We start from the raw sequence: 26,582 nt of genomic DNA on the forward strand, positions 1-26,582 counted from the left end.
CATATCCTAACAAAGTGTCCTGTGTTTCCAAACTCATATACAGTAAAACCTTGGCTTGAGAGTAATTTGGTTTGAGAGCATTTTGCTAAACAAGCAATTAAAAAAAAAAAAAAAAAAAAAAGCAATGTCTTGATATACAAATAGCGTCAAATCACAACTGAGAGAAGAGAGACGCCTCTAAGTGTAGTAATATGGATATATCTAACCACTTACTGCGGCAGGACAGCTAGGCTGCGCATAATCACGTGATTATGTGCAAGTGTTCTCTGTGATTAGACAAAGCGGGAGCCAGACCTTTGGAGGAGCGAGCGCAATCCCCACCGGCCCCCTGCGATCTTCAGGGAAACTGACAGGACTATGTAAACAAGGTTGGCGGCTCTCCTGTCAGACCCCCCCCCCCCCCCACAGTTAGTAAGCATAATTTAGGCTCACACCTAACCTGTTGATCATCCCCAGTATTAACCCCTTCCCTGCCAGTGTCATTTATACAGTAACAGTGCATATTATTTAGCACTGATCACTGTATTGGTGTCACTGGTCCCCAAAAAGTGTCACCCAGTGTCAGATTTGTTCGCCACAATGTCGCTGATCGCCGCCATTACTAATAACAAAACAAAAAAAATAAAAAGTCCAAAAATCTATCCCTTAGTTTGTAAACGCTATACCTTTTGTGCAAACCAATTAAATTAAGCTTTTTAAGATTTTTTTTTTTTTTTATACCAAAAATATGTAGCAGAATATAAATTGGCCTAAACTGATAAAAATATCTGATTTTTTGGATTTTTTTATTGGGAATGTTTTATAGCAGAAAGTAAAAAAATTGTCGCTCGTTATTTTGTTTATAGCGCAAAATCTAAAAACCGCACAGGTGATCAAATACCACCAAAAGAAATCTCTATTTGTGGGAAAAAAAGGACATCAATTGTATTAGGTTACAGCATCACACGACAGCACGATTGTTAGTTAAAGCAAAGCAGTGCCGCCATTTCAAAAAATGGCCTGATCATTAAGGGGGTAAAACCTTCTGGGGCTGAAGTGGTTAATGAAGGTACAACATTTAGCAACACACATGGTTGATGAATAAAGCAGTCACATCTAAAGCCCCGTACACACGTACCGATGGTCGGCATACAAATGTTCCTCTTTTCTCCCCGGGATGTCGGTGTCTGCTGAAAAGTGCAAAGACAGCACAAGGACAGCACAAGAATTTTGTCCGCCGACTGCAGAAGTGATGTCATGTAATGGTTAACTTTCCCTGTGTTTTCTATTTTCTGAGCATGCCCAGTCTTGCAAATCTGCGGTCTGTCGGCCGAATTGTGTACTGACAGGCGAACAATCGTCCGTTCTGGTGTCGGCATACAAAAATTTTCATGTTTGCAAGAAAGACTTTTGTCCGCGGATTGTGCGCAGACATCTGTCGGAGGCACCATACTAACACGCGTACAATCGGCAGATCCTTCGTCCACCGACGTTTGTATGCCGACGATCGGTATGTGTGTACGGGCCTTAAGTATGCAGGCATCCGGGGTAAAGCTGTCCACATAAACCGTCCTCCTCACCGCCATCGTCATCATCCCTTCCACGCTGTGCTCCACGAGTGCTTCAAGCCTCGCTTTCAGATCGCTCTCATGCGGGGTAGTCTTCCCGGTCACGACTGCAGACTGATAGCGGTGAGACGGCAGTGAGGAGGACGGTCTATGTGGACAGCTTTACCCCAGAAGCCTACATACTTACATGTGCCTGTTTTAATCATCTACCATGTGAATTGCTAAATGTTCAATTATATTAAATGTAATCATATTGCTACTCATAGAGGCGCCTCTCTTCTCTTTTATACTCTGTAGCTCCTGCTGGATTTTGTTTCTAATCCCCTTGTGGAGGCGCCATTTGTGGATGGACATTTTATAGTTACACAACCTATCACATTGCTATAATCTTTTTATATGAACTATAAACTGGGGGAAGTGATCCCTGCTCGGAAAAGACAGTGATTATTGGAAGAGAATCTGGCAGACTGGTTGTACCCAAGTTGATTGGCTACTACCCTAGTCTGCCCATATGCTACCCTAGCCTGTCTATATGCTACCCTAGCCTGCACATATCCTTCCCTAGCCTGTCTATATACTACCTTAGCCTGTTCATATGCTACCCTAGCCTGTCCATATGCTACCTTAGCCTGTCCATATACTACCCTAGCCTGTCCATATACTACCCTAACCAGTCCCTATACTACCCTAGACTGTCTATAATATACTAACCTAGCCTGTCTATATACTACCCTAGCCTAACCATATACTACCTTAGCCTGTCTATATACTAACTTAGCCTGTCTATATACTACCCTAGCCTGCCCATATACTACCCTAACCTGCCCCTATACTACCCTAGCCTGCCCATATACTACCTGGCCTGTCTATATACTACCCTTGCCTGTCTATATACCTAGCCTGTCTATATACTACCCTAGCCTGCCCATATACTATCCTAGCCTGCCCTGATACTACCCTAGCCTGCCCATATACTCCCCCAGCCTGTCTATATACTACCCTAGCCTGTCCATATACTTCCCCCAGCCTGTCCCTATACTACCCTAGCCTGCCCATATACTACCCTAGCCTGTCTATATACTATCTTAGCCTGCACCTATACTACCCTAGCCTGCCCATATACTACCCTAGCCTGTCTATATACTACGCTTGCCTGCCCATTTACTACCCTAGTCTTTCTATATACCTGCGGACCACAACTGGCGTTAGGAAGCAAGCCGCTCTTGCCACTAGTTTTCCTCAGGCTGGGTCCAGAGGTGCAGGTGCCGTCCTGTGGACCACAGCTGAAGAAAACGGTGGAGAGGCACCGCAAAAATCTCCGCCCGCCACCTCCACCGTATACATGGGCAGGGAAAAGGGGGTGGAGTCAGGGCGGAGCCAATGGGGGCAGCAAAATGAGGTTTTGCCTAGGGTGTCAAAATCCTTGCACCAGCCCTGCCCCTAGTAATCAGACTGCAATATTGTAGCTTTCTAGAAAGTCTGCTGCAGCAGGGCTCATCTGTTTCAGGCATTTAGGATCAAAGTCAGAAACAGCACAAACACAAGAGCTTACATTACATTGCCATCTTTGAGCCAGCATCTTAGTTCAGGAAGTAAATGATGGATAGTACCTTAACAAAGATAGCCAAGAGAAAATCCCTCTGACGACGTCATTTAGTGACGAAACGCATTGGGAGGAACCAACGGCGTGTGACATGTGTACAGACGGGGGATGCAGCGGCCATTTTGTCGGTTGGAAACCAACACTTGCGGTTCGCAAAGGAGGAAGATGACGTGCTGCTACTCGTTTGTTTATATGTGAGTTGCTACACTTTTAATATTAAATCCTTGTAATCGTACTACACTATGAGAGATGTTTTACTTATCCCTACATGATCTGAGGATACCACTGGGAGGGAGGCAGAAGAACCAAAGAGTGAACGCTAGGAGGATATCTTCTGTTATGCCTATCTGATCTGAGATTTCCTGCTGTCATTGACCAATGTGATGAGGGTCAATGAGTTTTGGTAAGAATCTGTGTGATTGGATGCTGGTGACGGTTCTCTTATCACCTATAAGAAAACTTTCTGGATTTGAGTGGTCACTTCTCTGTGGTTTTCTTACCCTTGGATGTGGACTTTGTTTTTTATATACTGTCTTATTAGTGCTGCACCTTTACTTACTATAAAATCATCTTTTATGATCTTTTACTATATTCAAGATCACGTGTAGGCTGCTTTTCATTATCTTAAGTAATCGATATATCTTAAACTAAGCGCAGCATAATATATACAGTGGTGATCTAAAGTTTGGGCACCCCAGGTAAAAATTTGTATTAATGTGCATAAAGAAGCCAAGGAAAGATGGAAAAATCTTCAAAAGGCATCAAATTACAGATTAGACATTCCTATAATATGTCAACAAAAGTTAGATTTTATTTCAAACATTGACCCTTTCAAAATTACAAAAAACAAAAAAATGGTGTCTGCAAAAGTTTGGGCACCTGCAGAATTTATAGCATGCACTGCCTTTGCAAGGCTAAGACCTGCCAGTGTCATGGATTGTTCTTAATCATTGTGTGGGAAGACCAGGTGATGTCAATCTCAAAGGTTTTAAATGCCCAGACTCATCTGACCTTGCCCCAACAATCAGCACCATGGGATCTCCTAAGCAGTTGTCTAGAAAACTGAAACTGAAAATAGTTGACATTTAGCACCCTGATACAACCCCCTTCTGGGCTGTTTCTACGGTGCTTAAATTAATAATCTTGTTAATTCTCACTTTTTTGATGTGAAACTGTTTACTGTATATTGGCTGTAGCGTGCTTACATGGATTACTGGTACCTGTGTGTGCCCCTTGGCCTTTGGCCGATGCTCGGGCGCCAAGCCGGGGGTGGGGGGTGGACCAGTGGGGTTACCCGCTCCTCCCCCTAAGGCTCCCGCGTCCGCCCTCCTGAGGGGCGGATGTTTGGACCGGACGGGGCGGTTCTCACGCTCAGCGTGACTCATCCTTGTTCGGTCACTAGATGGCGCCCGCGCCGGAAGTGACTTACAGAGGCCGGTCATGGCCGCGTCACTGCTCACTGTCTAGCTTTCTTGCTCTGCTTGGTCCAGTCTACACTGGCCACTTCATCAATGTTTTGGGACCCCTGTTTCCACTCCCACTAGTGTTACTTGTATTGGACACAATCCCATACCTGCCTGGTTCTATTTTCTCGCACCCCTGGTTCTCACGCTCTTTCCTTACACTCCACGGCCTCTTCCTTTATCAACATCGTTGGTACCATTCACATCTTTCCTCTTCAGCCAATATCACTGTTTCCCCTTCACCCTAACATGCACTTTATTTCTCATGAGGTCCCCCTTTTGACTGACTGTGATCGGTCGCTTCGCTTTATTCTCCTCTTAGGGCACACACACGGCTATTTAGTAGCTCTGTATAATTACTGTTATCCCTAGCCAAGTGTAATTCTAATTTGGTTGCGATCTGTCCTCCTCCTTTTTCAGAGGCTGGGACTCTCCATCTACCACTGCTGTACCCGACACAATAGCCGGCCCTTCTGTCCTGGCCCGGTCCAGTATTGGCCTGGCCCGTGTGGGCACTCATTACCCTGCGTCCGTCTAGGACCCGGGGAGGGTCCAGTACCACCTTGCACGCATGACCAATAATGCAGTTCACAGTTGTATCGTCTTTGATAATTATGTGTTGGTAAGTTTTGAATGACATTACTTGTACATGTCTTAATAATAAAAACAATGTATTGATCTGTGATATGTGCGTTCATATACGCAAAATGAATGCTTTTAACACTCTGTTTGTTAATGCCTAGAACTATTGTGAGAGGTCACAAGCCATTTGGTCCCTGACGAAGCCATTGAAATGGCGAAACATGTAGGACCCCGGTGACCCCATACATCTCCCTGGTTCGCAACATTACAGTGTCTGTATCAATTGTATTTACCTCTTTATGGATCAATTCTTGTTGACCATTTATTGGATACGTCTTTTTTAATGTACCATGAAATAAAAATGTATTTTTAAACCTAATCTCTTGTTGTCTGTCTGTGCCATAACCATCCACCTGTAAAGTCCCACCACCCTGGTGGTTCTTTGGCTGCCCAATCAGTCCATTGAACACCCTTTTCTGTCTGAAAATAGTTGACGCTCACAAAGCTGGAGAAGGCTATAAGAAGATAGCAAAGTGTTTTCAGATGTCAGTATCCTCTGTTCGGAATGTAATTAAGAAATGGCAGTCATCAGGAACAGTGGAAGTTAAAGCAAGATCTGGAAGACCAAGAAAAATATCAGACAGAACAGCGTGGAGGATTGTGAGAAAAACGATTCAAAACACACATTTGACTGCACGATCCCTCCAGAAAGATCTGGCAGACACTGGAGTTGTGGTGCACTATTCCACTATAAAGAGATACTTGTACAAATATGGTCTTCATGGAAGAGTCATCAGAAGAAAACCTCTTCTATGTCCTCACCACAAAAATCAGCGTTTGAACTTTGCAAATGAACATATAGACAAGCCTGAAGCATTTTGGAAACAAGTTCTGTGGACCGATGAGGTTAAAATTTAACTTTTTGGCCGCAATGAGCTAAGGTATGTTTGGAGAAGAAGGGGCACAGAATTTAATGAAAAGAACCTCTGTCCAACTGTTAAGCATGGGGGTAGATCAATCATACTTTGGGGTTGTATTGCAGCCAGTGGCACAGGGAACATCTCACGAGTAGAAGGAAAAATGGATTCAATAACATTTCAGCAAATTTTGGATGGTGTAATGTTCTGGTACCTTTGGGTACCCTAATTACTCTTTCATAAGTGTATGCGCCCCACCATTCTCTTTTGGTAAGGTGCGCATACACCTTTAAGACTGATGCTGTCATCACTGAGCGCCGGACTGGATGGCTATTTAGATCGCCGGCTCTCACTCACATGTGTTCGTTCAAACTGCTTTGTGCCTTGATGCTAACCTGTCTTGAAGCTCTCATGCTTGCAAGCATACCTCGCTGTCGGAACCACGCTGCGCTGATCCCTGTATCCCGCTACCGGATCATCCGCTCTTGCCGAACCTCTCCTCTGCTACATTGCTATTAGTGATAAGTACCCCACAGGGGAAACCTCTATAACCTTTATACTAAAGCTTACACTATCTAGCTCTGCATACTAAGGACTATTACTACATCTGCATTATCTAAGATTGCTAGCTCTTGAGCCTACTACCACCTGTTCTTGCACTGGGTTGATCTCTCTTGTATGTCCACCTGCTACTCTGTCATCTGCTACCATACATGATTGCTAAACCTATCTGCATCCCATCTGCTACTATCTTACTTTCAAGAACATTTCCTTTCAAGTGTCTGTCATCTACCATCTCTACCCAACTTGTCTCTTCAGCCTATCATCACTGTGTTACTATATACATAAGTCACTCTAGGAAACATCTTATTGAGTGTGTGTATTTACTTGCTGAATTGAGATCATCCACACATGATGAGTCATTGAGAGTTGGGATTGGTGTCTCAGCGTTTCTCTACATGACTACTGAAGTGGAATATTTCTGCAGCTGAAAATCCACATCATACGTAAAACGCAGGAGCGTTACAGATGGTAACTTGATGCCATCTGTGAAAAAACTGAAGTTAAAGAGAGGATGGCTTCTACAAATGGACAATGATCCTAAACACACCTCGAAATCCACGTGGGATTACATCAAGAGGCATAAACTGAAGGTTTTGCCATGGCCTTCACAATCTCCTGACCTCAACATAATTGAAAATCTATGGATAGACCTTAAAAGAGCAGTGTGTGACAGACAGCCCAGAAATCTCGAAGAAAAGGAAGAATGGGCAAAGATACCCCAAACAAGAATTGAAAGACTCTTGGCTGGCTACAAAAAGCGTTTACAAGCTGTGATACTTGCCAAAGGGGGCAGTACAAGATATTATCTCTGCAGGGTGCCCAAAATTTTGCAGACGCCATTTTTTTGTTTTCTGTTATTTTGAAAGTGTAAGTGATGGAAATAAAATCTAACTTTTGTTGAGATATTATAAGAATGTCTAATCTGTAAATTGATGCCTTTTGGAGATTTTTCCATCTTTCCTTGGCTTCTTTATGCACATTAATACAAATGTTTACCTGGGGTGCCCAAACTTTCGATCACCACTGTGTATATGTATATGTATATATATATATATATATATATATATATATATATATATAAAGAGAAAATCAAGGCTTTGTCAGGAGGAGAACTGTGATCTCTGTGAGTGGTAATGAAAATCTTCACACATCTCTTAGCATGCATGCACAGAACATAAAAAGTAATATCTGGTGCTAGCTCCTCTATAAGGAGGATCTGTCACTGTTAAAATATCTTGATCATTAATCTGTTTGATAAAAATTCTGACATTTATAAAGCTCTTTTTAATTTATCAGTCTATGGTGTGGTTTTGTAATTCTTTGTTCCTCTGTTCAGCAATAACTTTACTTCTAACCTCCCTCATTCCTCCTAAGAGAACCAAATCCTCTGCCTGTCCACTCCGCCTCCGCACAGCATTCATTTATTTAATGAAGGAGCTGATGGACAGTGAAGTATCAGAGTGATGAGAGAAGTTGTATAAATCCCTCTTCCAGCACAGATTATTTATAAGTGATGTCTATAATTCTGTGACAGGTCCTCTTTAATATTACATGGATCAATACAGATGGGATACATGAATAGAGCAGATGACAGCTCAGTATAAGACTATATCCTCCAGCTTTGTGTTTGCTCATGTTCTTATGGACTGTGCTGTTTAAATGTTACATCAATGCCTTTAATCTCCAGGAGCCGTTTGGTTTGACTGACAGCCAGCATACAAAAGATCAACGTGCTTACTGACTCTATTGTGTTATAGGGATGTGCCTGCTGAGTGGATGTTATGTTCTATAGACAGGTAAATGTAGAAATACAGTATCTCACAAAAGTGAGTACACCCCTCACTGCACATTTACACTGTTATACAAGCTGTACACTCACTACTTTACATTGTAGCAAAGTGTAATTTCTTCAGTGTTGTCACATGAAAAGATATAATAAAATATTTACAGAAATGGGAGGGGTGTACTCACTTTTTTCAGATACTGCATGTGGGTGTGTAATGGACACATAAATTGCTTAATTTTAATATGGTTAGGACACCCTGGAATATAAAATTAGTCATGGTGGAAAAAGAAAACTGATAGCAGTTTATAAAGTCTCAAAAATATTGGATTTTCATGTCTGATCATTTTGCTGAATATCAACAGAAGTGCCGGGACAAGGTCACCCAGTGCCCAGGGCAAGGATGCCAAACGGCGCCCCCCCTTCCCTTAGGGTTAGGGTTAAGGTTCCCCCCCCCCCCTCATCCCTGCAATAAACCATTGCGCCCAGGGCAACTATCCCTCCTGCCCACCCCTTGTCCCGGCCCTGATCAACAGTCATATCTTTTTCTCATTTTAAAGCACTAAAATTGGATGCAGTGACATCTAAGCTCATCGTAACATTTGAGTGAATGACCAAGGCAACAATTTTATCTGGTATAATCGAATAAAGCTGAACTCCAAGAAACTTGAATATTCTCCTATGCAGTGGGGCTTCCTCCACACTTGAAAAGTTATCTGCTCATTTAGGCCTAGGGCAAGGTCTCTCAACCTTTTTACCTTGGAGGAACCCTTGACAAATTTTTTTAGGTCTCGGGGAACCCCTGAAGTCATTTTCAGATCTACAGTTCACGGAACATCGGTGTGGTCTCAGGAAACCTGGTTGAAAAACCCTGGTCTAGGGGCATAAAAAAGTAAATTTACTTACCCAATCCTCTTTTTCTCTGCACTGCTAGACCAGCCCCCACAGCACCTTCTCCCCCATGGTCCAGCGGTCTAAGATCCTGACATCATCAGGGTCCATAGTCCTGCATTGGATGTGAGGACATCAAGGGACAGTTCAGCACCAGAGCATGGGGAACACCATCTGCTGAAGAGTTGAGGGTCCAATTACTTTTTTTAACCCCCTAAACAAGCAACTAACTCTTGCAGTGCGGGAGCAGCCCCGTTGCAAGGGAGAATGTTTTGGCTTCCTGGAACTACGCTTTAAATTTAGCTGATGTATTCCAGGGCAACCAGCAACGCAGAAGTGAAAATAATCCTTATTCTGATCATTTAGGAATAATAAAAACAACATGGCACCCCATCCGCCATGAAATACAAGCTCAGAACAAGCTGTTTATTCCCAAAGCTGGAGGGCCACAAAAGTGTGGACACCCCGAATTTTTTCAAATTCATTTTTTTAAATAAACATCCATTTAAAGTGTTACTAAACCCACAACAGTAAAATCGGTCTATAAATGCAGTAAAGTATGCTTGTTATACTCACTGTGGAACCTAAGGGGTTAATCCTCTGCATTGTGTTAAAAAGAATGTTTGATCCTGTCTACTCTTATCTTCCCCTTCCACTGTCCTCAATCCATCTCCTGAAAAGACAGAGCCTTTGGAGTCACTCTGCACATGCTCAGGTTGGTGTGTATTGCAAGAGAGTTTTTATTTTCTTGGGAGAGTACATGTGATCAGCACAGGGCCAATCAGCACTTTCCAGACAGAGAGTCAGGGGTTCTACAGCCTCGTAGGACAGTCAGAATAGAACGAAAACTCCTCCTACAAGCTTTAACCTGACACTGATAGAAGTCACAAGACTGCTATATACTGATGATGAAAAAAGTTATTTAGCAGTTTATATTTACTAAAATAATTGCATTTCCATGTTCTGTGTACTGTGAAAGACCAGATATAGTGAATGCAGGCTCCTGGGTTTAGTAATGCTTTAAAGAACGGTAACTGATGAAGGAAATAATGTAAAACAAATTCTTGTTATTTCAGGATACAGCGGGACAGGAGAGATATCGCACTATTACTACCGCATATTACCGAGGAGCAATGGGGTTTATTTTAATGTATGACATCACTAATGAAGAATCATTCAATGCAGTACAGGACTGGTAAGTTTATCAAATCTATCTCGAAATGTATTTTTGGTTTCTGTTTTTGCATTCTGCCTGGCTTATACTCAATTTAAGTAACCAACGGCTCAATTTATGAAGCTTTACACAAGTATAAGGATCTAAATTTTCACCATATGACTGTCAGTTTCAAATCTCATTGGACCCAGCTGAAAATAACTGTCACTTTTTTTGAAATTAAAGATCTTTACCTTTATGAAAGATCAAAGAGCATTTTTTGACACTCTGAGGAACATTTATAAAATAATGTTTGTTGGCTAGCTTTTTCTAGTATTACCGTACTTAAAGCGGAGTTCCACCCACATTACAAACTTTGCCCCATACACATCTATTTAGCAGGCTAAAAACGCATTGACAGTTTTTTTTTTGTTCTATTTACCTTGTTTTTAGTGCTATTATTGTCATGTGTACCTCGTACCTCACCGCTGCAAAGTACATCATGTCCGGCTGCGCATTTGCTCCTGGGATATGAGTGTCATCAATCCCAGGAGTTAATGCGTCTCCGCCGCCATGGCAACCTGTTGCTGCGCTTTGTTTATGCGCATGCGCAAGATCGAAAGCAGGGTTATACCTCGAAAAAGATAGTAGTGGGCTTCAGCTGCCCACAATGAAAATGGGAGCGATCTCAGGGGGGATGCAAAGTACATTTCTGAAACGAATAAACATTTACTAAACCGACATATTATATTAATGCTGATTGATGTATGATTCACTGGAAACAACATAGGCATGTTTAAAAAGGAAAAAAAGAAAAATGCCATAACTCGGCTCTAAAAGAGCAGTTTCACACTGCCCCACTGCGCTTTGGGCAAAGCACAGCTATCCCAGGGTTTTTGTGCAGGCAAGCTGCACTTTCCCATAGATTTCAATTATGTGCTGTTTTGGTGTGCTATCAGAAGCGCACCAAATCCGTAGGACATATAAGAAGTCTATAGAAAAGCGCAGGTATCCTGCACGAAGACTGCAGGTTAGCAGTATTTTGCCCAAACAGCAGCAGGGCAGTGTGAAGCCTCCCTAAAGCAGCGAGCAACCTAACAGGTAAAGTAGAAAAGGAGTTAAAGGGGATCTTTGTTCTAAAGGTAATGTCATGTTGCCCTGCCTCCTCCCCTACTCCTCTCCTCACTTTAAATTAATATCTTTTATGTATACAAGGCAGCAGTTCTGCTTTTTTCACCTAGGCAAGAATTGCCTTCCCCCTTCCCTGGTTTTCTGTGTGTGTGTGTGTGTATGTGCCACAGGTTTTCCTGACCATCTACGAATGCACAGGGCTTCCGCCGCATGCACAGAGATGGCTAATAGAGAATTCCCAAGTCTTTGCTATCTTTGCCCATGTGCAGATGTGTCAGAGGGCTCTACCAGGACCCAAAGACCAAGGAAAAGTCCAAAGTAATATTCCCAATGCACACCCTCTTGGGAATGGTTGTAGAGTAGATCGGTGCTGTAGCATTCACTGGGGACCGGAATGTCCCAAATCCAGAAATATGTCACCAGTGCACCAGGGAACTCATTAAAAGGGGGTCCAATGCTTTATTGAAGATCACATCACAGCAGAAAATAGCAAAGTTTCGGAGCAATGCAGGACCCCTTCATCAGACATGTGACAAGAAACATTGCTATCTTCTGCTGTGATGTGATCAATAAAATGTTGGACCCTTTTTAATGGCGTTCTCTGGTGTGCTGATGACACATCTCTTGCAAAGCACATCTGTACAGCTGCCAATATGGCGGCAGAGCCTCCTGAGACATGAACTGATGGTGTGCTATAACTGTATTGTATTGAATAGCAATTTGTAAATAAAATAGCAGAAAAACACTGACCAAGCAAGCCAGAACTGACCGTTCTTTGTAAAAAGGAAGAGGGATAATAGGTAATAACATTCACCGCTGTTGCAAAGGCAAACTAATCACATTTTTTCTTCTGTAATTCTAATTTCAAAGGTTTCTTGCAGCAAAAAAAGTACTTTGTGTAAAAATAGCTGTTTTGTTTCCTCCTCAAAAAAAAAGCAGCAGCACAGAAAAAAAATAGAAAAAATGGCAATTTTGCAAGTCTGCACATGCTTTTTCAAACAAAACAAGTACAAATAAAAGAACTATTGTGGACTTTAAAAGTCGGCATTTCTTCCAACTTTTTGCTGTTCTCCTGCTTTTTTTGAGGAGGGAAAAAAACAGCTATTTTTACAGAAAGTTCTTTTTGAAGTCTTTGAAATGGAACACCTTTTGCTGCAATACAATCTGGTTAACACTGTAGATGCTGGTATGTTGGTGACAACAGTACAAGGCACTTTAATGGACCTTGCTTTGTGCACTGGTCCAAATCATTTGGTGGAGGGGGGATTATGGTGTGGGGCAGAGGCATAATTAGATTTCTCAGGGCCCCGGTGCAAGAAATCATGAAGGCCCCCCCCCCCCCCCCCCCAAAAAAAGCATGTTTTTGACCCTTTTTTTTTTTTTTTGCAATGTATAACAAAGCAAAACATTTTTGTTTCTGGTTTCAGGGCTGGTGAAGAGGGGAATGGGATCAATAATAGTGCACCAACCATGGCGATGGTGGTGAGGAGGGTGGGAGCAGTGGCAGCAGTGGTGGTGGTGCGGGGTGTGGGATCAGAGGCGGTAATGGTGGGCAGGGGCTTGGGATCAGTGGTGGCAATGGTGGTGAGGGGGGTGGGATCAGTGGCGGTGGTGGGGTGGAATCAGTAGCGGCGGTGGTGGGGAGGGAAGTGGGATCAGAGGCGGTGATGGTGGGGAGGGGGCTGGGATCAGTTGCGGCAATGGCGGGGAGAGGCAAGGGATCAGTGGCGGCAATCGTGGGGAGGGGGGTGGGATCAGTGGCAGCGGTGGTGGGGAGGGCGGTGTGGTCAATAGCGGCGGTGGTGGGGAGGGGGGTGTGATCAGAGGTGGTGATGGTGGTGAAGGGGATGGTGAGATTAGTGGCGGCGATGGTGGTGAAGGGGGGGTGAGATTAGTGGCGGCGATGGTGAGGGGGGTGGGATCAGTGGCGGTGGTGGGGGGGGGGTGGATGGTGGGGTGGGATCAATAGCGGTGGTGAGGGGGGGTGATGGTTGGGAGGGGGGTGGGATCAATGGTGGTGGTGAAGGGGCGATGGTGGAGAGGGATCAGTGGGGGCGATGGTGGGGATGGGGGGGGCCTGGAGGAGGGGTGGGATGTGGTGTGGTGCCATCTGTCTTACTGATCCCTTCCCCCCACCACCGCAGATCTCATCCCTACACCCCCCCCCCCAACACCTCTGTTGTAGATAGGGAAGAGATCTGTTCTGTGCCAGGCATGGGATCATTAAGAGGCAGCAAGCCAGCAAGGGTGGAGTTTGGGATCAAAATTCTTCTAGCAGGCAGCATGTGGTCTCTCCTCACTCGCAGAGGGGAGAACTCCTCCTCCCCCTGCACTCTATTGGTGTCAGCTGGTCAGCTGACTTTCTTTCACTGACTGTCCACCCCTGCCTCACTGCATCAGCCTTCTTTGATTGGAGGATCGGCAGGGCTGAGGGCGGTGCAGGCAGCAGCAGATTGCTTTACAGAAAACTGGCCGCTGTAGCAGCCCCCCCCCCCTCCCCGCACAACGATCGGGGAGGGCGGCAGCCAGTTACAGACTCAGTAGTAGTCACTAGCGAACAGCCAGGCAGACGGACGGGCCCCCTCACGCCGCGGCTGCGGTAAGAGAACGGGGGCTGGCGGCCCCCCCTGGGGTGGCGGAACTCCAGGGCCCGGTCGCAAGCGAGACTGCTGCGACCCTGATAGTTCCGCTACTGGTGTGGGGTTGTTTTCCAGGGGTTGGGCTTGGCCCCTTAGTTCCAGGCAGGGAACTCTTAAGGTGTCCGCTTACCAAGACATTTTGGATGATTTCATGCTTCCAGCTTTGTGGAAACAGTTTGGGGATGGCCCCTTCCTGTTCCAACATGACTGCGCACCAGTGCACAAAGCAAGGTCCATAAAGACATGGATAAGTGAGTTTGGGATGGAGGAACTTTGCTGGCTTCAACCCAATAGAACACCTTTGGGATGAATTAGAGCGGAGACTGCAAGCCAGGCCTTCTCATCCAACATCAGTGCCTGACCTCACAAATGTGCTTCTGGAAGAATGATCAAATATTCCCATAGACACACTCTTAACACCTGTGGACAGCCTTCCCAGAAGAGTTAAAGCTGTTATAGCTGCAAAAGGTGGGCCAACTCAATAGTTGAACCCTACGAACTAAGACTGGGATGCCATTAAAGTTCATGTGTGTGTAAAGGCAGGCGTCCCAATACTTTTGGCAAATTAGTGTATGTGACAGGTGGACCTTAAAGTGAAATTAAACCTTAAAAAAAAAAAAACACAGGCAGGTAGGATTTTTATAACAGGCGTGATGCTATTGGTGTCTTCTGTCATAAACCCTTCTCCTTGCCTGCCAGTATTTATTTACACTGAACCACACATGCTCAGCTCACCGTTCATTTATGACACTGATCTGTGCCATGATCTTGTGACTCCTATGGGCATTTGTGGGGGTGATATCATTACGTCCCAGCCAACCATGGATTGAAACCTGGAAGGAAGACCAGGAGAAGATGGCAGCACCTGTGAGTGGCAGGAGCTCTGACTGTGCAGTGCTGGAGGCGATTGCTTGCCAGGTAAGTGTGTCATAATGGGCTAATATATGCACTGCATACTAGCAAATTATGGCTAAAAGCTCCTGGAGCCCAATTAAAAAAAATTGGCAGAGGTTTAATTCCTCTTTACCAGCAGCTGCAAACATTTATGTATCAGCCAGTTCCACTGTTCTATGATGAGACCGTTCTCACAGCATTTCTTTAGCACAAGGATTGAGCTTTCACTGACAGCTCTAATTCACAGTTAACAATCAGGAGTCGATGGGGATTCCGCCACAGTGTTAGAGGCAGCAGTACTGGGCTCATATGAGAGTCTCTGTCTCCTGGTGTATAGAGGTCCTGGGGCCGAATTTCCCTTGATGGGAAAAATGCGAGCTACCATCAAGGCCTGGGATAACTCTCAGGAATTACTGACACCTGCTTCTGAATCCATATCGCTGGTTTTTCCACTGTGGTTCGATCCCCGTTTTCCCCAATTTCTTTCTATACCTGATCCCATTATATGGGCATCGTAGGGGGTTAAAACCTTAGGTGACATCACTAGAGGAAGCAAACTGTCACAATTTACGGATCCGAAACAAAGATTTAACCTGCCTAATCCCATATTTCTGTCGTTACCTTCAATTGCGACATGCATTTTTCTCCCAGTTTGGCTCCATCGGGTGGTAGTTGAGTCCTCTGCCTTGGAGAATGCCATACTGGATGAGTCCATGAAAAAAAAAACGTTGTCAGAATGATACAAGGAATTCTTCCCCGTTTCTCTTCCCTTGGTAACCAGGTGTAGGGAGCAATTGGTGGTTGCGGACTTGGGTGGCGAGGACTGGGATGATATGTGGAGTTTCCCACCCATTTAGTATCAGCAAGAGATTGATTAATTCACTTTAAATTCCTTCATAGGATATATTATACTCCAACAAAATTATCCAAAATTGACCTGGGGACATTGGAGTGTTGGCACTGTTCATAATCTCTGGTTGATTTCGGTCATATCTTCTGGCACTGCCCAGTAGCTCAGGAGTTCTGGAGATCACCTCTGTGCCAGTGCTTATGACAGTGACAATTTGCCTACTTGACCTAGTGGAGGGACTGGCACCAACTAGGGTTAAGCGCACCTTGCTTAGCCTTCTTTTGTTCTATGCTCACAAGGCGCTGATCCTCTATTAAAAAAAAACGCCCTCACTATCTTATTTGAAGGATTCGTAAATAAAGTGACTTCCTTCTATAAAGCTACACATCTGAGCAGGGGCTGCCAAAAGAAGTTTGATAAGGTTTGGAAGATCTGGTTATAGGCTATGTCTACATGAGGCTTTTCTTATGGATCATGATTGGATTTGGTGCCATTATTATTAGAGATCTGTGCCTGTGGAATCTATGTGATCCTTCTCCCATGATATCAGCTATTTGGTGGTTTACCTACATGCTCTGAAGACCTTAAGGGTCTGGTAAGCAGTTTACCATACAATTTTCCTCACGGGTGATTCATATGGATTTTTCACTTGGATTTTCATTGGGACTATATATAATTTTTCATCACTTCTATTGGGCACAATTTTCACTCTTTTATATCCACGAATATTTTCACACCAGAGGACTTTTTGTTCATGTTTTTTTTTGCTGAGCTTGTTTATCATTATTCACATTCAGAGTGTTTTAATTATCATTCAGATCATTTTAATTTTTCACTATTATATTGATCATTATATGTATTAGCGCTACACATTTTTGTTATATTTAATAAACAGAAATTGATAAAATGAAAAATCAGGAGTCGATGACCAGGGCTCCCAATCACGTGACTGCCGCAACAGTCAATCACAGTGGTCACGTGATCAGGAAATGCATCTCCGACTCCTATCATTCAAAAACCCTTAAAGGGCTAAAGAGAGCCATGACCAAGTGGTTAACTAAACAGGAGAAAAAAGGAAAATAAACAAAATAATGTGGAACGTGTACGTAGTCTTTTGTGGACTGAACCAATAAACAGTTCATGGAAACAATTTGTAACCAAAATAGCTGTGCAACTTTCTATTTCTGTAGATCAGCTAACTATTTACATCATTGTTTATCAAACTTTTTTTACTTTGGGGAACTCGTAAAGTAGTGTTCACACCTACAACTCACGGAGCATTGGTATGATAGCATTAAATAATGGAATCAGTATTAAAATGTCATGAGAAGTGGCGCCAACTAAATCTCTATTTTAAAAAAATATAGAATAAGCAGAAAAAAGTGCAGCTGCCCCTTTAAGTGATATACACACTTTAAATGTATTAAACTATCAAGGAAAAAAAGTTAGGCCCTACTATATAATCATTAGTCCATGAACCACAACAAAACCTTATAAAAGTCCCATCAGTGTTAGCATGATTTTCACAGAAAACTCCATTCACCTTGATGAAAGATAGGTGCTGCTTAAAAAACTCTTCATATAGTGCTCCACCAAAAATGTGTGTGTACCAAGGGTTCACCAACCCAGGCCCATCAGATATCTCTCCCTCATACAATGTTAAGAAAGGGACCTAAAAGAAGTAATATAAAGGATCATAGTGTAGTAATTTAATAAAATTTTTCTCCAATGTGTAAAAAGACAAATGCACACTTTCCTGTTTAAAGGTGATGGACTGGCCAAGAATGTCTCCAGACCTAAACACTATTGAGCATCTGTGCCTCAAACGGAAGGTGGAGGAGCGCAAGGTCTCTTAACATCCACCACCTCCGTGATGTGATCATGGAGGAGTGGAAAAGGACTCCAGTGGCAACCTGTACAGCTCTGGTGAACTCCATGCCCAAGAGGGTTAAGGCAGTGCTGGAAAATAATGGTGGCCACACAAAATATTGACACTTTGGGCCCATTTGGACATTTTCACTTAAGGGTGTACTCACTTTTGCTTCCAGCGGTTTAGACATTAATGGCTGTGTGTTGAGTTATTTTGGGGGCACAGCAAATTTGCACTGTTATACAAGCTGTACACTCACTACTTTACATTGTGGCAAAGTGTAATTTCTTCAGTGTTGTCACATAAAAAGATAGAATAAAATATTTACAAAAATGTGAGGGGTGTACTCACTTTTGTGGGATACTGTATATGAATCCTATTCTCTGTCACCCTGACTGTTTTTGTGAAGTTAACAAATGTGCATTTTTCTTATGCTGTTTCACAATAATCTCAATAAAATGTTTATGGAAAATAAAATATTGGATCCCTTCCACTAATACAGTAGCAGTTTCCTTCATATGCCAGGCATGACAGGGAACTTGAGTCAGTCCTGTAATCAGTCCTCTTGAGCTGTTCCCCACAGGCCCTTCCTGTCCATCCCAGTTGATGTCACATACAAGCACCTGGGATGGACAGGAGGGGAGGAGGGCCAGCAAGAAACAGCATTCCACAACCAGCGCTATCACAGCCGCTTCCCTGCCCTAGCTCTGCATGTGTCAGCAGAGGGAAGCGATCTACCAGCTGCCTGCGATTGATGGGTAGATTGCAGTGGAACCCCTGGGGACCTCTCATGGAACCCTGATTTACACAATCTTAGATCTCTAATTATAATGGAGAGTGGTTTCCCATTCATGGAGGTCATCACTGTAAATGTTGTACACTGCATCAGCATTTTTTGGAGCTTGTAGTGTCCTATTGAGGGCTCTCTGCAAAGCGCTGTGTAACAGAACCGCCAACCCACACTGTACTTGTGGTCTTCTGTCAGTATACGGCTTCCTTGCAGTCATGAACATACAGTATATCCCAGATTTTCCCAGCCGCCCTCATACAAAGCTAGCCAACAACTTAGCTTGTACAAGTTTTAGAACCTTCCCTGTTTTGAACAGTTTCACACTCAATTTATATACAGATGAGCACATCCCCCTCTTGATCAAATTACTACACACAGGTTAGGGGTTGCCTGACTACATTATCCTATGCAGATGAAATTGTATACAGAAATAGAATTATTATATCTAAAGAACAACCAACACAAACAGTATATTTACACTCAGCAACTAATAGATGACAATTATTTAAACAACCTGAGCTAATTAAGTAGCAGACGGCCATTCTCGAGCTCCTGCAATAAAATACACAAACAATAGGTGTAAATACAGAACCTATTGAAGCTAACAGGTGAGTACCTCAGCATATTCAACGATGTCTGGAAGACAGGTAGTTGAGCTGATGATATTAGCATATCGTCTGTCTTTCATTCCCAGTGACAGTGAGTGCTGTCACTCACTGCAAAAAAAAATATTTTTAAATAGGATATAAGCCTTGTCACGTAACCCATGACAATCCCAAAGTCATGTGACAGGTTTTTCTCCTCTAAGCATTGTTTTTCAACATTGATTAAAATGAATTGGGTTTTGCTTGCCTAAAGCTGGTCATACCCTAGTAGAATTTTAATCGAAAATTTGTATTAGTGAGGGTCAAATTTATGCTCTTTTTGACTGCAGTGACAAGGTAATTTGAAGTAGCAGGATGGACAATTTTTCCAAAAAGAACAAATTGTTAACAGTGAGTGTGGTTAGCACTCCAAAATCAAAAGCAAACTGTTTTTAAGTCATTTTAAATTGACACTTGCCGAGCCATTGAAAGTACTGATGTGAATTTTTGTATGAATGTTAATTCAAAAATCTACTAGTGTCGATAGAATCCTAAAGCAAGCAAAGCCTATTTGCAAAGAGCACGGCTCAGCTTCATAAATTTGTCAGGTGAATTTTTTTAAAGCAGCTTTACTGGTATGATAAGGCCATACCATTGCTTTATAAATGGGCCTATGGGTGTCCTACTGGACATATCTTGGCTGTCAGGTCTTCATGGGTAATCTGAAGCCAAAGGGAGTGGGAAGTAGTTAAATTTTCCTGCTTTGCTCAATAGACACTTATTGAAACAGCTATCACTAGCCTGAAGCTAATGTTATTTTAAGACACAATAGCCTGTGCTATGATCTTTGTGAGTTGATTTTATCATAACAGCCTTTACAATGACAATGACAGTTGAATGATAGAACCAGTATTGGCAGAACACCACTACGTATAGAGCAGGCTTAATAAAACGTGTTCACCTTTGTGAGCGGAGTTATCAGCCGTTTAAAGTGTGATATCCAGAAAATAGGAGCTGAAAAAGAGAAAAGCATCCGTGTGAATTGAGCCTGGTGACTCATAACCTTGTGTAAGCAACCCAAAGCCAGGAGCAATAGAAAATTAATAATATCAGGTACGTAGACATCTTTTACCCTTCTTCTAAGTGTTTTTTTTTTTTTCAAATCTGTGCATTAAAGTTTTCATGTACAAAACAAGTAAGACAAACACAACACTAAAGAAAACCAGTAAAAATCGTGTTGCCCAGTACCCATACAGAGGACATAGATTCAAACCACACAGTATAAGTGCTGTAAAATAGGGCAACATCAGATTGGCGACGGTGTGACCGTGTAACGTGCACCTCCAGGTGCCAAAATGTAATCTATACAATGATAGCTGGCCTTTTGTTAAATATCTAGGAAGCCGTAGCAGGGTCTGCCAACCATCTTCTAAGTGTATTTGATGGTTAACCGTGGAAAAAGCCAAAGGATGCTTTAAAACACAAAGCTGCATGAGTTGATATTGTTGTCTAATGTTAGCTTCTGCATTAACCAGTTCTGGACCTTGGGTGTACCCAAGGGGCTCTGTTGATGTTTTTAAGGATGAACCTGGCCTCATTCCAGATTTCTGTGAGACTGCGGGGGTCCAGGTCTGACTTACAGGAATGCTGAATTTATGATAAAATGAAGCCTGCAATTGCTATGTGCAAGCTTAATTTATATATACTCTGTACCAATATTGTTTACAATTTAATTTGTTTTTGCATATTGTGATCAGAGCAATACCGTGCTACCATAGTAACACTGTACTACTCTCAGTTTTTTTTGTTTTTTTACACAATATGATTGCTTATAACAGTGAATATCACTGTTATAAACAAGCATTTTTACTGAATTAAATAGATTCATTCAGTGTGTATTGTTGTGATTAGCTGTGATTGGCTACAGCTAATCACATGGTACAGATGACTGTGATTGGCCCTGTCTGTACCATGTGATCATAGAGGTATTGCACAATATTACACAATGAATGGCATGGATCAAAGACATTCATTGCGTACAATGGTGGTGTGATCTGTGGTTATTGGTCACAGCAATCACATGGTGCGGGCCAGTACACTGATCTGTCATCCGCTGTGTCCGGTGGACAGAGGCCTGATCCTGGGAGGACATCATATGATGTCCTCCCAGGATAATAGGGCTTCCGCCCGGCCATCAGCTGGAGCAGGGTGCAGGAAGCAGTTAAAGGAGAAGTGCAGGGTGTAAAAAAACCAACATGCATACTCACCTATGTGGCTGCATTATTGGTCCAATGCCACTGCTGTCCCCTACCAGCAATCACATGACTGCTGATAGCTCAGTTCTTGGTCTTCACTGAGCAGAGAGCCGTGACTGTCAGTCCCTGGCTCCCTTTTGTGTCCCTCCAGTGCTCACTGGGGGGAATCAGCTGGTCCAGGCTCTCAGCAGTGCACTGAGAGGCTGAGCCATCTGCCAGTCAGGCACCTGGGGGGATCCCGACATTATCCTCAGGATACATCCAGAGATTGGAGCAGCTCTGTGATGTCAGCAGACAGCGGGCTTTAGCTAGTCACAGGAGTGTAGAAATATGTGCACTCTTATGTTTCAGAAGAGAAACATGGCCAAAATATTTTTTTGTTGTTTTCTTTTCTAAATATTTCTAAATAACAAATGCAAATATATTTGTAAATAACTTTGCTATGCAATGTGCCAATAATTTAGAGTATCATTATAAGCCCCTGTTCACACTGGGGCGACCTGTCAGGCGACCTGGTCGCCTGACAGGTCGCCGTAGGTCGCCTTCCATAGAGAAGCTGTGGACCCGTTCTAATAGGAGCGACACAAGTCGCTCCGACTTAGAAAAAGGGTCCGGAGCTTCTTTGGGGCGACCTGGAGCGACCTGCATTGACGTCAATGTTATGAAGTCCATGCCGGCCGCTCCGAGGTTAGGTCGCCCCTGTGAGGTCGCCCCGGGAAGTAGCGTCGCCCCAGTGTGAACGGGGCCTTACCCTGTTATCTTAAATAATGACAACGATATTGCTAAATAGTGATAATGTAAAAAAAATGCTGTGGTCCATGAGTGGTACAGAGGTGCAGGAACCGAAGTTCATTTTACAAACAAATGAGATGGAATTGTTATTATTCAACAATAATGATTTATCGCTGTATGAAGCCCATTGGATCTAGCTATGTCTGTAAAAGAAGAGAATATGTACTGAGCTCCTCTAATGCTACCCACACTGCTGTATATTTCTTGGATCCTGACAGTAGGTCCCTGAAATCTGTGATGGGTCAAATAAATCCCATGACCTCCCCAATCACTAGATTTAAACACAATTGGACCATTATAGGAAGTGTTAAGCCTGGTGCACACAGTAGGTTTTTTCTAAACAAAAAAAAAACTGAGGAGCTCGCAAGGAGGTCATGTACTAACATTGGCATTTTAGTACAGCGATCTCCCCGCTGAGCTATTGTGCTCTGACAGGGGGACCGCCCTCCTGCCACAACACATCGGTCAGCGCTAGCAGCTATTGGCTAAGAGAGCTGATCAGATGCCGATTGGCCACTGGTTTTTCAGCATGCGCGCTTGACGGAGACCGGCTTCTGTCAAACTAGGATGTGTACACATGGGCCGAATGTTGGCCAGTTTCCTTAAATTTCATTATGGCTTAATATCTTGTTTACATTTTCTTTTTAGATTTCCTTACATTTCATTATGCGGGTATTTTTAAGCTTATGATGTCCTCCCAGGACATTTCATTATGCGGGTATTTTTAAGCTTTGATGTTCTCCCAGGATAATAGGGCTCCCGCCCGGCCGTCAGCTGGAGCAGGGTGCAGGAAGCAGTTAAAGGAGAGCACTAGCAGCTATTGGCTAAGAGCGCTGATCAGATGCCGATTGGCCACTGGTTTTTCAGCATGCACGCTTGACGGAGACCAGCTTCTGTCAAACTAGGATGAGTACACATGGGCCGAATGTTGGCCAGTTTAGTTTGGCATATTTTGTTGATTTTATTTGCTGCTAAAATTTATATGCTCATTTTATGGGCGGAAAGTGTGCATGTTATTTATTGCCCAAATTTGCATAATTTTCTGGCATTTTTTTTATTATTGTTTTTCTTAATTTACATTGTTGCTTAATATCTTGTTTACATTTTCTTTTTAGATTGCCTGCAATATCATTATGTGGTTATTTTTAAGCTTTTTGTATTAATTTTTGTTTAAATATTATCCATTTACGACTAGTTTGTATGCAAATGTGCAGGCAGTCTGTAGTTCCACGAACGGGACCCATTATACTCAATTGTGGGAGGATATGGCGTTCTGTCATGCAGTAATATCTGGTTTTCACTGAGTCTGGTTTCCTGTAAGTGGAACGTGGATGTTGACACCCACTTCCTCGTATGTCACGTCCGGTTTGTACACTTCTTATTCACGTGCTCTTGTTCCATGGCCACGCCTCTGATTATGTCAATCTATGACGATACACATAAGGCGGATCCATCAGCCGAACATTCAGACGACTAACACGCTTCTGTTACCGCAGCGCCTACTCTGCATACATGCCTGTATTTATCCTGTTTCATGTGAGTGCCTTTCTTTTTACAATAAATGATACTTTATGAGACATACTGCACTAGTGGAAATCCCCCTTTTTTTCTGAGGTGACGTTTTGGTTACTCAAAGAAGAGGAGGGCTTTTTGGTTGCCTGTGTGCCTATGTCCTGCAGCTTCTGACCTCTCTAGGGAGTTTCTATGAAGGATAAGAAAGCCTGATCAGCTGTGTTACAGTTACTCTTCTTAAGGGGGTACCTCTGCTATATCTGACTGCTCCGTGAAAGGAGGGTCAGAGATTCTGGTAAGCAGTTTGTTTGAACTGTCACGTGGTGGTTTCTGATCATCTTCCACTTCTGTGCACCGTGATTGGAGGACTTCTACTATTTCACCTCTTTCAGAGACTTTACCTTGGACTGTGTTGATAATTTACATTTTGGCGCTGCTTTTATACCTTTTGAATGTTGGCCAGTACCTACTGTACCAGCTGATTTCAGCCAATATTCGGCCCGTGTGTATGGGGCTTTAGAGTACAAAATAGAAGTACCATATTTATCGGCGTATAACACGCGCCGGCGTATAACACGCACCCCAATATTTGGAGAGAAATTTCAGGAAAAAAGCTTAAATTTGACATAAACAGCTTTGAACTCAGAACATTTTTTTTTTTTTAAATCAAATGATATCACCAGTGCCCATGAATGCATCCTCATCAGCAGTGTCCATAAATGCAGCCCACCAGCAGTGTGCATAAATGCAGCCCACCAGCAGTGTCCATAAATGCAGCCCACCAGCAGTGTGCATAAATGCAGCCCACCAGCAGTGTCCATAAATGCAGCCCACCAGCAGTGTCCATATATCCAGCTTCAATATATGCAGCCCACCAGCAGTGTCAATGAATGCAGCCCACCAGCAGTGTCAATGAATGCAGCCCACCAGCAGTGTCAATGAATGCAGCCCACCAGCAGTGTCCATAAATGCAGCCCACCAGCAGTGTCCATACATGCAGCCCACCAGCAGTGTCCATAAATGCAGCCCACCAGCAGTGTCCATAAATGCAGCCCACCAGCAGTGTCCATAAATGCAGCCCACCAGCAGTGTCCATACATGCAGCCCACCAGCAGTGTCCATAAATGCAGCCCACCAGCAGTGTCCATACATGCAGCCCACCAGCAGTGTCCATACATGCAGCCCACCAGCAGTGTCCATACATGCAGCCCACCAAGTGTCCATACATGCAGCCTAGCAAGCGCAATGTCCAAATATGCAGCATCGCAAGCGCCAATGGAACTGACCTCATTTGTTTAAAAAAAGACCGGGAAGCAGCGCCGAGAGCAGAAGGGGCGGGCCCGGCCGAGAAGGAAGGACGAGCTGTCATACCGTAAGAGCAGAAGGGGGCGGGCCGAGCCGAGAAGGAAGGACGAGCTGTCATACCGTAAGAGCAGAAGGGGGCGGGCCGAGCCGAGAAGGAAGGACGAGCTGTCATACCGTAAGAGCAGAAGGGGGCGGGCCGAGCCAAGGAGAAGGGAGAACGAGCGAGTGCAGTCATCGGAAGTCCCGCCTCCGCTGCCGAGACATGTGACGTCTGTCATAGGCGGGACTCTCTCTTCGCCTCGGCTCGACCCGCCCCCTTCTGCTCTAATGACAGCTAGTCCTTCCTTCTCCTTGGCCCGGCCCGCCCCTTCTGCTCTCGGCGATGCTTCCTGGCCGTTTTTTTTTTTTAATATCGGCACATAACACGCACTGCTGCTTTTTCCTCCATTTTTAGGAGGAAAAAGTTTGTGTTATACGCCGATAAATACGGTATATTTCCATCTTCTTCAATTTCTTCAAAGAATTGAAAAGTTGTATTTAAAAAACAGTTTATAATGACACTAAACATAGCCCAGGACATGTATGACAGCTTTTCAAGAAGGACCCAGCTGCTCTAAAGGAAAATAGCAGCTGCACTCCTTTATAGGCTCTTTTTGTTATTAAAGCTAGCAAATACAGTGCCTTGAAAAAGTATTCATACCCCTTGAAATCTTCCATATTTTTTTATGTTACAACCAAAAACATAAATTGATTTTATTGGGATGTTATGTGATAGACTAACACAAAGTGGCACATAATTGTGAAGTAGAAGGAAAATGATAAATGGTTTTCATATTTTTTTACAAATAAATATCTGAAAAATGTGGCGTGCATTTGTATTTAGCCACCTTTACTCTGATACCCCTAAATAAAATCTAGTGGAACCAATTGCCTTCAGAAGTCACCAAATTAGTAAATAGAGTCCACCTGTGTGTAATTTAATCTCAGTATAATTACACCTGTTCTATGAAGCCCTCAGAGGTTTGTTAGAAAACCTTTGTGAACAAACAGCATTATGGAGGCCAAGGAACACACCATACAGGTCAAAGATAAAGTTGTGGAAAAGTTTAAAGCAGGGTTAGGTTATAAAGAAATATCCCAAATGTTCAACCTGTCAAGGAGCACTGTTCAAATCATCATCCGAAAATGGATAGAGTATGTTTATATTTCTCAAAGTGTAGAATTGGATTTGGGGGCTATTGTGTGCTCCTCCATCAGTTTTCCTACCGCTTCCTAATTTAATTGTTGAGCCATGTAGGATAACATATCTGCATCGTGTTGGAAAAAATCCAACATACTTTATCTTCTTTTGCATTATTTTGTGACTTCATATCGCCCATTACTGAGTGCCGGTTCACACTTATGCGCTTGTACTGCGAATGCTATGCGTTCTAAATAGTCTCCAATCGCATGCATTT

The 26,582-nt window shown here is 43.4% G+C and overlaps 1 protein-coding gene across 2 annotated transcripts in view; it reads left to right on the forward strand.

Moving 5' to 3' along the window:
* Positions 1-26,582, forward strand: part of RAB3C (RAB3C, member RAS oncogene family) — a 277,904-nt gene that overhangs the window by 207,319 nt on the left and 44,003 nt on the right. For both annotated transcript variants that reach the window (XM_082255342.1, XM_082255341.1), the window contains exon 3: positions 10,427-10,545. In XM_082255342.1, coding sequence (XP_082111468.1) covers positions 10,427-10,545 — 119 coding nt within the window. The remainder of the gene's footprint in view (positions 1-10,426; positions 10,546-26,582) is intronic.

Source organism: Pelophylax lessonae (genome assembly GCF_965119305.1).
Source record: "Pelophylax lessonae genome assembly, chromosome: 1".
Lineage (NCBI taxonomy): Eukaryota > Metazoa > Chordata > Amphibia > Anura > Ranidae > Pelophylax > Pelophylax lessonae.